The sequence below is a fragment of the Chenopodium quinoa genome, unplaced genomic scaffold, assembly GCF_001683475.1.
Source record: "Chenopodium quinoa cultivar QQ74 unplaced genomic scaffold, ASM168347v1, whole genome shotgun sequence".
NCBI classification, from domain to species: Eukaryota; Viridiplantae; Streptophyta; class Magnoliopsida; order Caryophyllales; family Amaranthaceae; genus Chenopodium; species Chenopodium quinoa.
This window is the reverse complement of record NW_018744537.1, coordinates 1,524,346-1,538,929: the sequence shown is the minus strand read 5'-3', so window position 1 is coordinate 1,538,929 and position 14,584 is coordinate 1,524,346. Positions and strand designations below refer to the sequence as shown.

The 14,584-nt window shown below is 32.6% G+C and overlaps 1 protein-coding gene across 3 annotated transcripts; it reads right to left on the bottom strand.

Moving 5' to 3' along the window:
* Positions 1-7,556: 7,556 nt before the first annotated feature.
* LOC110698570 (upstream activation factor subunit spp27-like) lies at positions 7,557-13,906 on the bottom strand. 3 transcript variants are annotated; one of them, XM_021876018.1, is made up of 6 exons: positions 13,210-13,896; positions 11,856-11,970; positions 11,575-11,749; positions 10,848-10,904; positions 10,503-10,672; positions 7,557-7,982 (listed from the first exon to the last, which is right to left on the bottom strand). In XM_021876018.1, the coding sequence occupies exons 1-6, from the start codon at positions 13,572-13,574 to the stop codon at positions 7,857-7,859; spliced, it is 1,008 nt and encodes a 335-aa protein (XP_021731710.1). In that variant the 5' UTR covers positions 13,575-13,896; the 3' UTR covers positions 7,557-7,856. The 3 variants fall into 3 exon arrangements, with proteins under 3 accessions (XP_021731710.1, XP_021731709.1, XP_021731711.1); XM_021876017.1 differs by having other exon boundaries at positions 10,503-10,678; positions 13,210-13,889; XM_021876019.1 differs by lacking the exon at positions 7,557-7,982 and adding an exon at positions 8,008-10,301 and having other exon boundaries at positions 10,503-10,678; positions 13,210-13,906.
* Positions 13,907-14,584: the final 678 nt, after the last annotated feature.

Sequence of the window (14,584 nt, the reverse complement as noted above, 5' to 3'; positions counted from 1 at the left end):
CAAAAGGACACTAAAATTCATTAATTAAAGTCATACGACATCTATAATTGATAAATAATGATAATGAAAACATATTTAACAAAATCAAACAATAATTAATCGGAGAAGTGCTAAGAATCCAAATACATAGATATAACAATTCGGCATATTCTCAATTCGTTGTCTCATACAACTTTTTGAGTGGATCCGTCGGCTCTTCAATGTTTTGTGAGGAAAAAATTTCTTATGATGATTTTGCTACTCGAATTCGAGCAATAATCAATCGTAGCCCCGTAAAACTGGAGACCCTATTAAACGCAAATAACACCTTGTCTTTTGAAGGAGTTCGAAAAAACTTTTCTTTCGAAGGAGATCGAAAAAACCTTGTCCTTCGACAAAGATAAACCCTTTTTTTCGAAGGAGACATTATTATAACCTAAGAATTAAAAGAAACTTAAAAGAAACAAACGATTGAGGCTTTCACCAGTAAAAATCTGATAGAAGCCCCTTTAAAATTTACAATGGAGGCTAAAGTTTAGGAGAGAGAAGATAGAAAAAGAGGCTAGGATTTTTTCTGTAACTAGAGGGTTATATTTTAAAAACTTAAGTATTTTAGTAAAACTATTATTGTGAATTAATACATCCTTGCTAGTGTTTTTTTTTTAAAAAAAAAAAAAAAGTTAAAACTATTATTAAAAAAAATCTTTTGTTAATTGCATTTTACTTGTAACTTTGTAAGTGATTGTTACCTGTTAGCTGTATCAACTCTTTCCTCCCATTATATTTTTCTATATTATCACTAAACTGATTGATTAGTAAACATTGAGATAATCTACCTGACTTGGACAATCTTAAAAAAAATATTAATTAATAAGAAAAATAAGGACACGAGCTAAAGGTATAAATAAAATCTTTTGGCTAATTTATGTAGTAATAATGTATTGCACATGATTTCAAAAAAAAAAAAAAAAGTATTGCACATGATGGGGTTAAGTTGGATTATCAAGCACTCGATCAATAATCCTAGTTGGTCCATGTTTTGCAGATTTTCTTGAATTAGATTAATAATAATTAATATCTAAGCAGTCAAATTTATTCTTAATTACATAGAACATGAATTGGCCTGCAATTCTAAAGTCAAAGTCTTCATTCCTTTTTACTAATTTCTTAGCCCACTATAATATTATATGTTCAAATTCCTAGGTCAATGTATAAGTGGTAATAGTTATGAAGTATAGATTAGCCATTAAAACAATCATTTACCTAAATTATCATGCTTCTTTTATACCATCACTCCACTCAATTGAGATTGTTTTTTATTCACCTGAACTTATATGAATTTATTAGATTTTTTTTTTTTAATTGTATGTTGAGTTTGGACGACATATTCATAAGCAATCATAACTTTTACTAGTATGAGACTTTGGCCATAATTTCATCTCATTATTGTATATTTTATTAATATCAAGTTTTTATAATTTTTACTTGTATTAAAATAGAGATATATTTACGTTTTAAAATGCGTTTGAAATAACGTAAAAAAGTTAAAATGAGGTAAATAAATAGGGATAGAGTGATGAATAGATAAGAGAGTTAGAGATAAGGAATCTAAGATAGTGTGGGGTTACTTAATTAATTAATCTTTCCAAAATTCTACACATTCATTCAAGAAGATAGAAGAGAAAAAAAAGACAATGAATGAATGAATAAATGAAGATGCTTCCCTTTCAATCAAATACACCCAATTTTCATAACCCGACAACCCTTTTTCCAGCCATCTGATTCCCCACTTCTTCATAAGATCAGAATCTCCTCACCTTTATTTATTTTTATTTTTAATGTATTTTTTCTTGCTTAAAGACTAACCAATCAATTTATTATTACAATTATTATTTGTTCTTTTTTTTTCAAATTCATTTTATTAATATATTTTGTATTTGTACGTTCTTGGTTGGCTGCTCCTACTCCATACATCTGGCGATTTTTGGTCAAAAGAAATAAAATATGGATTAACATTTACTAATTTTGACAGAATATAATCTAGCCGCAAAGTAATCTTTGATTAACCGCCTTTTGTTATATTTAATTATTTTTTTGTACTATATAATTATGAAGACCAAGTTATTACTTGTATTATTATTGTCTTTCGTATATTGTATATTATTAAGATCACCTTATTAGGACCATCCAATTCATTTTGAATTGTTTTTATTACTACGAGTAGTTTGTATAAAAAAATTTATTGTTGATTGTTATTTAGTTATGTACAAATCAACAAACTATTGGATAATAGTTGATAGATTAGCTTTTAGGTCAATGAAAAGTTGTTTATTGAACTAATTCTTAGTTGTTTGGCCTTATGAAAGAACTGATCTGAGTTTAAGCACAAATTAAAGCACTTGTTTCTACTTTGACTCTTTTTGGAGAAGACTGGAATAATAATAACTCCAAAGAAGATAACAAAATCTCAGACTCTATATATACTTGGGTGGATGGTTTACAACTCTTAAATTTATACCCCCTCGGTCACAAATTAAGTTTCATAATTGGTGATATATGGATGATAGAACCGCTAATTATTAAACTCAATTAATTAGTTGTTTCGTAATAATGGTTCAATTAACTTGCTAAAGTGGGAGACCAAGTAAAGGGGAATTTACCGTAAAAGGGGTGTAATTTGGAGATTTCATCGCCTTTAAGCATTTTATATGAGAAACAGTCTTGTATATATTGGAACCTTTTTTTAAAAAATTTTTTTAAAAAAAAAAGAAAGAAAGAAAGAAACATTTACATCACAATATGAAATAGAAGTATATAATACTCAGTATCGTATTTAAGCTTTTTAAGAAAAGCATGACATCCCTTAAAGTAATGCTCGTGATAGTCGTTTAAAAAAAAAAAGTAGCAATCTCTTTTAGTAGATACACACATATAACCCTTTGCTGTTTATAGGTAATCATATTGTAACTTATGATTAGTACTTCATATATGGGCCATAGTGTGGCATGTCAAAACTATACAAGTATTAATTAAATTGATTGTACATAATTTATAATTGAAAGAATAAGCAAATTGATTGATGAAAAAAAATAAAAAATAAAAAAGAGTGCAAAGTGTACAAATTACTCAAATTGGACGTATATTGAGAAGTCATTATTAGATGAGCATCTTTTGGCATACAGCATAAAGGAATCCAAGAACAATTACCCAAAAAAAAAAAAACAAAAAAAAAAAGGGTATCTTTGTGTAGTGTGTTGTTCTCAGAAGTGTACCACCATGAAATGTTTTCTAGTATGAAGCATTATTACCACCTCGCTTTCCTACAATTTTCAAAAGAATTTTTATTTGTGACACTTTAAATTAATAAATACAATTAAAAAAAAGTACAGTTTGAAGAATCATCCAAAAGCTGTTGAATTCGTTTGCCACAGAGAATCTCTATTATTGGATTCTTGGGTAATTCTATTTTACATTTACTGCTGGTTGGATGGGAGTATAACAAGGTGCAACTCTAAACAATGAATTTTTATTTTGGTATGGCAACAAGAATGTGGCAACCGGCAACCGGCAAGTCGGCAACAATTTTACTCCTTATATAGTTTTATACTAGCCTGTACTATGGTGTCTACGAACGTATAACGGTATAAAGGTATAACCGTTGTGTTTACGTGTAATATTATAAAAGTTTGTGTTTAATATTAAAAGAATAAACTCATGTACAAGTTGAGTTAATTCTATAGTCGGATCACTAACATCATCATTTTAATGTAATCATAAATAAAATTGAAAAAAATGTATAGCAGACTTTTGGCTTGCAAACTTACTTAGGAAAACAGTTAATTGTCTAGTGAATAACGTAATGCCTGTTTTGTTTGAGTTGAATTTTTGTCCATCATCAATCAATGTATTATGTCAAAAATAAATAAATAAATTAATTAATTAATTAAACATCAATCTAAGTATGTTACTCCATAGACAAGGAACAAGTGTCTTCTACAGGCGATATTGAATGTAATTTTTTTTTTTTTATGTAATTTATAGTTTATTGAAATTCGTGCTATCAAAATCTTTGCAATTAGTAAATGTAATTTATATATCTATTCATATGTTAACTCAATATACAAATAATTATTGTTTCTTTCCATTACAAGTAAAAATGACAATATGTATGGTATAGGACAAACTCAATAGGATATTTTTAAAAGGAATATGAAGCAATCTTATTAGAATGAAAGGCAATACGTAGTATACAAATATTTATTTATACCACTAGTTTGTCTTAAAATGAAACAACATTTGCTATTATTTGTCTCATCATTTTAAATGTGTCTAATAATTGGCAAATAAAATCAAACAATCGAAATTATGTCTTTATAATGGATGGTATGAATTATGATATACTCCATAGTTGTAGTTGGAAATATCTAGGCAAAGATTCAATGAACAACGCAAGTTTTTCTTTACTTGATGTAGTAAGAAAATTTTATGCGAATCAAAAAAAATATTTTTGGATTCTAAAAAATAAAATAAAAAGGGGAAGAGAATAAATAGTGACGCATAAAAACCTACAGTTTGGATTACGAAATAGAAAAGGACAGTTAAAGGCGCCGTAAGCATTTTAGCAAACGAGAGAAAAGCATCTTACACGTGACGATAAGTTGATATATTCATGGAATTTTCATGAATTGGGCCCTCTTCATGGTACCTTTTGTCCTTCTTTCTATTTCTTTCTTGTTTAAATGGAATCTTTCTAAATCATAAAGGTGTACTAACTACTACTCCTAACCTAATTATTAATGTCTTTGTTTTTCACTTTTTCAACATTAATTATGGAAAAAAAAAATCGATAATAACATAATGTCCCGTCTTCTCAAGCAAACCTTCTGATCGAGTCATACTACGCTAGTTTGATGAGCTACTCTATCTATTACTAATTGGTTTAAACCTTATTGACTCATCAAAAATCCCTTCTTTTTACGAGGATTAACCTAATGAAAATTTATCATATTTCATACATTGTACTTACAAATGATATATTGATAAGTATATTCCACAAATAGATGGAATTAGGCGATAAACATTAACTTTAAAAATAATAAAAGTACTACTCACAATACAAAGCCTATTTGAGTTTTTTTACAGAAATTAAGAAAGTTGTAAATTCCTTAAAACTAATGATTACATATGTGCATGTAGGGTTAAAGAGAGATAGAAAGAAAGAAAAAGCAGTTGGAGATAATTGAAAAGATAGAGAGAGAAAGTGTTGAAAATTGATGTCAAAAGTAAAAAAAAAAAAAAAAAAAAACATTAATAAAAAAAAGGGTAATAATGTCAAAAAGTACAACTTTTAAATAGAAACAAACATTGTATTTTGGTTTACCTAAAAAGAAAAATAGGCTTTGTATTATGAGACGAATGGCTTACTTCATACAACAATATTACAAGATTCAAACAGATTCCAACTTCAAATTGATTAATATAACACGCCATCCAAGTATGATCCAAACCAAATAACTTATACTTAAAGGCTTAAAGCTGAGTATTTAGCCTTAGGCTACATTGAATAGTTATATTACAAAGGGTTGAAGTGTGTACTGTGGAAGGAAGGGTTGAAATACACTCCAAATAATGCCATAAATAAATAAATAAATAAATAAAGGGAAGGACAATCTAAAAATTGGTGGACGAAGAGAATATGAAATTGTGACAGTTTGACTAAGAAAAAAAGGAGAGAGAAAAGAAGGCAATTTTCAGGTAAATGTGGAGGTGTCGGCTGATTCTATTTCATATGAACATGCCAGAATTTGGAGAATCGGTTCATTGCATACCCTTCTTCAAGATTCCTTCTCCTAAACTTATCTTTCTTTCACAACTTTACCTACTGTACAAAATTGGTGTTAACCTATTCCTTGAGAAGGTTTTTGTTAAGTCGAAATTGATCTTACCTGATTAATTAAAAATATACCGTAACATTTATATTCAACAATATAACAATATTATCGAATATGATCTAACTTTAAAATGAGATTCAAATCAACATAAAATTGATTTAAAATTAAGTTTCGATCAATAAAAATTTATTTTAATCAACAAAGTAAATTTTTAATTAGTTAACACTGTTTTTATCCATTACTTTAAAGAATATTGGCAAAATTGGCCGGAAATTTTCATTTAAAGCACGCGTCGCACCTACCACCATAGTTGGTGGTGCTTTGGCTACTACGTAAAGTTCAGGGTGTTCAGTGCACCTAAGCCATACTTCAGGGTGTTGCGGCCAATTAACACGAATCAACAAATATACAATATATTTTATTTAGTAAAAAAATTAAGTTTAGCTAAAATCAAGTGTAGAGAAAAGCTAAATCTGCCACTGACTTTTTAAACACTCCATAGATTTTATAATTTGACTAAATCAAAATTTAAAAATATTAGGTTAAAAAAAGTGTTTGACAAAGATAGATTTGGTAGTAGTTAGAGTTCTAGGTAATTAATAATAATTATAAAGAAACAGAAAGCAAAAACCAGCAAGGTCACACTCTTTATCCTAGCAAGCTCATGGTGCCAACCTTAGACAAAGTCATGGTCTCATGGATAATAATATATAAAAACTGGTAAATAGATAAATTATGTTTATTAGCTCTTATAATCTAGTAATACTTTCTACTTGCTCCCTATCCTACAAAATCAAACAAATTCCCACTAAACGAAATTAAAAACAATCATCAAATAAGTAGAAAATGATAAGTTGGGTTTAAGTTCCGATAGAAGACTATTCTAACTTCTAACTTCTATGTACCTCTTGTTTTTTTTTAAAATAAAAGTACTGTATGTTAAAAAGACGCTTAGAGGAATATGGGCGTTGTTTAGACCAGGCCCAATTGTACCACATTCACAGATCCATTTCCAATTTGGCCCAAAGAAAGGGCAATATCAACAATGTGGTTCTTACAGAAGGCCTTAAGTTATGGCTTCGCCACAGTTTAGTCCAAGCATTTCCTTTGACGGTACAAGTCTACTAGGCTAACTGGCTAAGCCAACATACAGCATGGCATGTCCTCACACGATTTTGGCTCGGCCCATGGACCAGCATTAATTTTATTTATTAAAGTATAATACACAAAAATTATCTAGTTTATATAATACGAAGTATATTACAAAAGAAAAATAATAAAATATATTCGGAGCATAGATTTCAGTCAATATAACTCAAATAGTTGGTTCTCTATATGTAACAAAGTGTTTTTCTCTATTTAGGGCTTATCTTAGAATCTCCTATAAAAACTGCAGGGTCAAAATATAATCGGAGTAACCCAAAGAGACAAGCATGAGGGTTGGGCAGTGTCTCAGGCGATTGCAGACAGTCTACTCAGGTGAGGGTTTGCTAAGCCAGCAGGTTGTATGGACGACACGACACAAAGCCATTTAGACCATGCATGGCCAAGGCCCTGGTAGAGAGGTAGGGCACATGAGCTAGGATCGACAATTAACTGACATTTCAAACAACTTTGACAAGACTGAAGGGTATCTTGGGGCACTTGGCTTGGGGGGTAGGCACTTGAGCAGAGTAAAACCCTAGCTTAGCTAACTTATCCTGCTAATGGTAATTGATTCATGAAAATGCAAAACGGAGTCACAGTTCAGCTTCATTACAAAACTAACAGGTACAAAGGCACTTGTATTAAACTAAAAAAGGCTAATTACATCCATGAAGGTCAAGCGGGTCAGAAAAGGAAAAATACAAACTGTTAACTATCCTACCGAACCTGCATTCCACTACTGCTTTTCAAATTGTATACACGGTATGCTGCACTTCCACAAAATTGCTCACCTACATTGCAGGGTGAGCTACTTCCAAGTTCCAACACTAGCCACTCTGCTCATTGCTCTACTTTGGTCAAATGAGCAGTTAGATACTTTGAGACCGAAAATCCGTTGAAAAAATCCACGTCAAATAGTTCCTTTAGCTTTTCATCACACAAAATTCTCCTCTTATCAGAAGGGTCCTTCAAAACATAAGAGCAGTAGTGTTGGTCAGGCATGCCGTGGGCCAAAACTTTAAAATTACAACTTAAGAAATGGGCAACCAAGTAACTAAGAATATTCCAGAGGTATGATGGTATTCTGTTAGATAAGCCTAGGAAATCAGAAAGACGGTTAAAGACCAAGAATTTCCCCAAACCCCAACTTTTGAAGTGAGCTACAAATCTCCTAATCAGGATGGGAAAAAAGAAATCATACTATTGAGCAAGATTATTGGAAGCATATTATGAAGAATCTGCTACAATGGTCAGTTCCAGCAACAGTTAGATAGATACTAAGGATGTCTTGATGTTCACAATTTCACCCTCAAGGCCTAATAACATACATTTAGTAAAAAGATTGTTTCAAGAGGTGGTCTTCCCCAGCAGAAAATTTGTGAATAGATTCTATACCTTGTGATGCTAATACTTAAAATTCACAGAAATAAACTTTAGCTCATATAATAAAGATCATAGAAAAGAAAATCAGACACCTAGCTTGGACTGTACATTAGCACTTAATTTTGTTAAATAGCTATGACAAGAATACAGAAGAAGAGTATGGATGTGAGAACATTTATAGTAAGTTAAAGACCATGTGAGAAAAAGTTAATATGCAAAGACTTAAAAAATAACTAAATGAAGCCCTATAATATCTCGATGCAAGTTTCACAAAAGCAAACAAGTTTCCAAAAAAGGATCGAAGAAGAAACAACACTCTACATGCAATTTTTGTTTGGATAGGTGCAACTACGATCAACCCACTATGCTACTCCATATAACTTGTAGTTTGAAAAACTGTAGTAGATAGTCATGGTAAGAGGACAATGGAGTTAAAAAATGCATACTAATATGGGAGAGTTTAGACATGCAAAAAAAGCACTGTCAAATGTGTCAATCCAAAAGCTTAAATTCCAACACTGTTCAGTTTCATGTAGTGGAAAGGATGGGCATAATGAGCTCAACTCCTACTATCATTTCAGTTGAAATAAAATCTAGGTGAGCATGCCCAACTATATAAGCTGAAACCATATACTTGAGGAGTTGAGGTCCTTGAGGAGCTTCCAAATTTAAAAGACAAATAAAGTAGCAGACTTTCTTTGAAATAAACACTTCTTTATGTGCAAACATAAGGTCTAAATATGCACCAGTTTGAAATAGTTCTTAGACATAAGACTGAACATGATTCTACAGTTAGTTGCCACAGAACAACTAGTAGAAATAAAATGTTTGTGAACTCTAAACTTATGGTGGGAAACTCTAGTATCATAGCTTAAATCTTACTGCATTCTAAGAGGGTCTCACCTTTGTTGAGCTACAGAGTTGTACATTGTCTATGATCTTGTTTCTCTTTCCAAAAGTCATGGGTGACCTGTACTTCACACAAAGTAAGGGTGTGTTCTAATCACCTGATTTTCACTATTCTGAACTTAGTTGAACTTAACTGAACTAATTGGACCTTATTAAAACTTACTTTAGTTGTAAATTGAACTTGGGTAACCCTTATTAACCCTTTCCGAACTTATCTGAACTTATTAACCTTTATCCAAACTTAACTTTCCTGAAATAGGGGTATATAAGTTGAACACAACAGGCCTAAGAAGGTTCAAGTAGTTTGGTTTGCCTTTCATATTCCTAAGCATATGTTTTGGTGGCCTCTTCAACTTTAGTGAAAGCAAATTAGTTGCAGTTGTCACTTGTCAGTGTATGTACCTTATGGACATTGAGATTCAAGAATAAGAACAAAAGACCACAAATGTGGCAATGTGGATAGAGTAAAAAAGTATACAGCTTTACCCTTGACCAACTTAGACTAGCAGAGATTGCCAATGCTTTTCAAGAAGGCCCAAAATCATTTTAATAAATTGCTATATTCTAAAGAAGAGTCAAGCTTAGAGGTAGAAATTCTCTTGTCAACAATAACACATTACATAACTATTAGTGACATGGATGATAGAATCATAAAGCATGAAGAAGCAAATCAACAATTGAAATATAAGAGGATACACAGGCAACCAGGCTAAAATGAATTGCACTTGCTTTGTCCTATATAGTTTTCAAATTCAGTAATAGAAAAGTTTCAAGAGAATATCATCACACTATAGCTTCCTACCCTTTTTCTTACTTTTGACTAACCATCAAATATTGTGCACATTACATGTTTTGATTTGACTACTTTTAGAGACATTCAAAAAAGGAGATATTGACATCTATTATAAGAACCAAGGAGTAATTTTACGAGTACTGGATAAAGCCTCATATGTAAGAGCTGCAAGTTGCTCTGGGGTTGAAGTTGAAAGTATGCTGCAGCACGAACGGAAGGGCACATTCAAAGAAACATTATCAGGCATTTTCGCACTTGTTTTCATTATGTGAGCAAAACATCTTCAAGTTATACAAGTTAATGACACCAACACCAACCCCTCACCCCAAAAAGGAAAACGAAGGAGAAAATGAAAGGAATGTATGAGTTTCATTGAATAGTTTAGGCAAGCAACACCATACCTGGAGCTGATTTTGCTTTATATAGTCCCAAATCCTCTTGACAGCGTCTGACCTACTAAGGGTAGTTTCACCAGTACCAAGGAACTTCACAAAAGCCTCAGAAAGTTGTAGGGGTATAAGAAAACCAGTAGTACCTCCCTTTTTTTGCTTAGCTTTTGGCTTTGATTTTTCTGTATCTAATTGAGGTTATAAAAAAAAAGGGTGAAAAAAGAAAAGAGAATATGTAAATACAAAAGGCAACATGACAGCAATCATTCATCCTCATATGCAAGCAATTAAATTGACCAAATACAAGATATTGCCAAACATATTTGCAGCTTATTATCAATAGTTCAAAAGTATCACCTTCGTCTTTCTGACGTCTTTGCTTCTTTACCGGAGGCCGCCTATCAATTGGACTATCTGTAATAAAAAGTTTAAGAAAAAAAGTATTACAAGCAAGTTTGACAAATTATCTTTTTTTACAAAATGCACATTATGAAACATAAATTCGCAGCCATTTTATGCAGAAATACAGACGGTGTGCATGTGCACAGTAGAACATGCAATAAACTGTAATAAGAACTCATGAAGCAGTCTTTCATGTGCTTTCTTCCTTGGTAGTTAAAGATAGTAATCCAGGTTGACATTAATAAGAAGACAATTTTTTCAAGGGCAAATCTTCCAACATACCCCTTATTCAACATACAGGACAAACAACATTGTGATGGCACCAGAAATAAAACCACGTCAAAGAGGACAGAGCAAAGACTAGACATCCTAATTCACCATGTTCCAAAATAGTGCACTTTACTTTAAAGTATAATGTTCCTGGATTGAGCTAATGCAGTCAGAATTATTCTTGGAGCTAGGAGCTGCTTTTGCATATCATACTAATCTTTTATCGACATCAACATCATTACCCCAATGCCTATACAGAGGATCCAGCCTTAGGCTGTATAGGGATTTTTTTTTACTTTTGATGTATACAAGTCAATTCTTGTTCTTTGAGCTTTAAAATTAGCTCCATTCATGAGGTCCGACAGCATAAGTAATGGCAATGAAAAATGATCACAAAACAAGCGATATATACCTTCCTCTGACTCGAGCGGCCATATATGCTTGGAGAGAGCTTTATTCATCTGGAACATGTTGATGGTATCGACACGAAAGATGGAATGCAACATCTTGTCACATTTTATGTTACGCCTGTTATTTGGATCTTGCAAATCCTTCTCTTTAATATATGCCCAGAGTTTCTTAACTACCTGAAGCCAAACAAAATTTGGCAATACAGAATCCACGGTTTAAACATTGAAAGTCTAGCAACCCTGATTAACATGAAATGAAATGATAGAAACAGTAGAATATCACCTCAGTTCGAGCCATCTCAGGTTCACCAACAAACTCTTGAAGTTGAGGGGAAAGACTACATAATCTGGTAAAACCGGTTCCTTTTCTTTTCTTCTTTGTCTCCTCATCCTTGGACCTAGGTATTGAAAGAAAAAGGCAAATTGTCATGGCAGAAAGCAAACTGCATTTAAAAATCAAAGGCAAAGAGGTCTTCATGACTACATTGTTGGCACACCAACACCGACAAGGCGACAATACATCAAGGAGATGTTGCATATGAAACAAAATTATATTCGTCCCCAATATGCTTCAAAGCATTAAAAATTGCAGCCAGTTACCTATGTTATCCCAGTGAGGTAACTTTTTTTAGAGATATCAAAAAGACCAAAAACCCTTATTCTATTTTTAGTTGGGTGAAAAATCATTTTCTAGGCAAGCTGGTATCCCATTTCCTCAATTTGGTTTGCTTAGCAAAAAATTAATTTTGTCAAGAATAGGTCAGGAAAATGGGTTTCCTATTGTTCTTCGTTTGGTTTATTTGGAATCAAAAACAATTTTCCCAATAGTGAAATATAGTCTCCCAAGGGGATAAAACATTTTCCTTTTCGTAAGACATAAAACCACCTTCCTCTTTCTCCTCCCCATCTATCCAACCCTTCCATATTCCCTTATCATTATCTCGCCAACTTTTCTTGCAAGTAACCACCCGAAATTAAAATCATTTTACAATGAAAATGTTTTCCATCGAACCAACAGAGCCTAAGTCGAAAATAGTTTTCCTAAGTGTGGAAAAAATAACGTTTTCGAAGCTAAGGATTTCAACAATTCCTTCTCTATCCCTCCCCCCACCTTCACTTCTCCTCTCTTCCATTCCTTCCCTACCATTTCCCTCTTCCTTTTCTCTCTCATTTTAACCTTTTGACCAATAAATCAAACATTTCATAAATTTCCATTGAAATGCACATTCCAATCAAATTATAAAATTTCAATTCATAATGTACTACTGTATCATTCAAACAAATGCATGAAAAGAACATGTCGTCGGGGCATGATGCGCATCGTACTGTCGACCATATTCTAAGTATTACCAAACACACCAATCTCTTAAAGAATAACTACGAATTCTTCAATACTATAACTAATCAACTATAAGAACATACATGCAAAACCAGTCAATAGCAAACACTCACCTAAAAAACAACTACTAATTCAATCTATTAATTTATGGCTATAATTTCATTCTTTTAATAAAAAAAATTCATGATAAAATTCAAACAATTCCAAAAAATCATCTTTCTTTTAAATTAGCCGAAATTACAAAACCAAGAAAAACAAATACGTAGTAAAATTAGTATCAACTAAATAAACAACAAACCTCTTTTCTTCCTCTTCATCATCTTCCTCATCATCTTCCTCTTCCTCGTCTTCGTCTTCGGCTTCTTCAACGGCCTCCTTTCCGTCTTCTCCCGTCGCCTCTTCGCCGTCTTCTTCACCGCCTCCGCCGTCGTCACCGCCGTCTTCCGGCGGATGACTCACATTTTCATCTTCGTCGGCGCCATTGACGTCACCTTCATGAAGAATTTGATCAATTTGTTGAGAAATGAACTTTTTGCGATCAGTCAAATCTTCGCCGAAGTCGGTTTGAAGTTGGCGGCGCACGGCGGCGGGAGTGGTGGTGTTAAGGTCCGACGTCCGTAAGATTTCGCGGAGTCGGTTCACTAGTTCCGAGTCCGATACCATTTCGGGTTATTTGACCCGGATCCGTTTAACAAAACTCGAGAAGAAGGGAAGAAAAGGAAATTTGTAAGAGAGAGAGAAAATAAAGAGGGGAAGAGTTTGCTTTGACACTTGGATTTATAAAAAGTGAAAAAAAATTGTGGTGGGGGTGGCGTAATTTGGATGACAAAGTTACCAACGCAGCAACTAACATTCGGGTTCGGGTTTGGGTTTGGAGTCGAGTTGGGGTCGGGTTTAGGTGTTGGAAGAATGGAAGTTAGGACATGGAGTTTGACCCGTTTAAGGGAATTGGGAGATCCGAAAGGTGGTGTAAACTAACATGTTTCACTAAAAGCTAGGTCTTGGAGTTTTCATTTAGAAGAACATAGTCTTATATAGAGTAGTCAATTTGAACCACAAGTGTGATTGTTTCATCCATATCTCTCTCTATTTAGGAAGCAAATCATAATTATTATTGGGTGTATGAATTATGAGTATTGCATTTAAAGGATTCGTGTATTTTATTTGCATGTAGAATTATAATGGATACATTTGACATCTGTATCAAACGTCATCATGTATCTGTAGGCTGAATTAATGTGAGATGTTGTAATGTGCAGAATCATAATAAATACGCTTGCTAGCTGTATCAGACGTCAACATGAATTAAGTAGGCTAGATTAGTTTGAGATGTTGTAATATGCAAAATTATAATAGATATATACATTTGTCAGATGTATCAGACATCAACATGTATTATGTAGGATGGATAAGTGTGGATGCAGTAATGTGCAGAATTATAATGGATACACTTGTCAGCTATATCATACTAATGTAGGCTGGATCAGTGTAAGATGTTGTAATGTACAAAATTATAATGGATACACTTGCCAATTATAACAGGCGTCAACATGTAGTATGTAGGCTGGATAAGTGCGAGATGTTGTAATGCTCTCGACATCATGACATAATTTACATTTTTTTTTCCCAAAAGCTTTTGTATCCTTCTATTTTCAACGATGGGATTTCAGGTG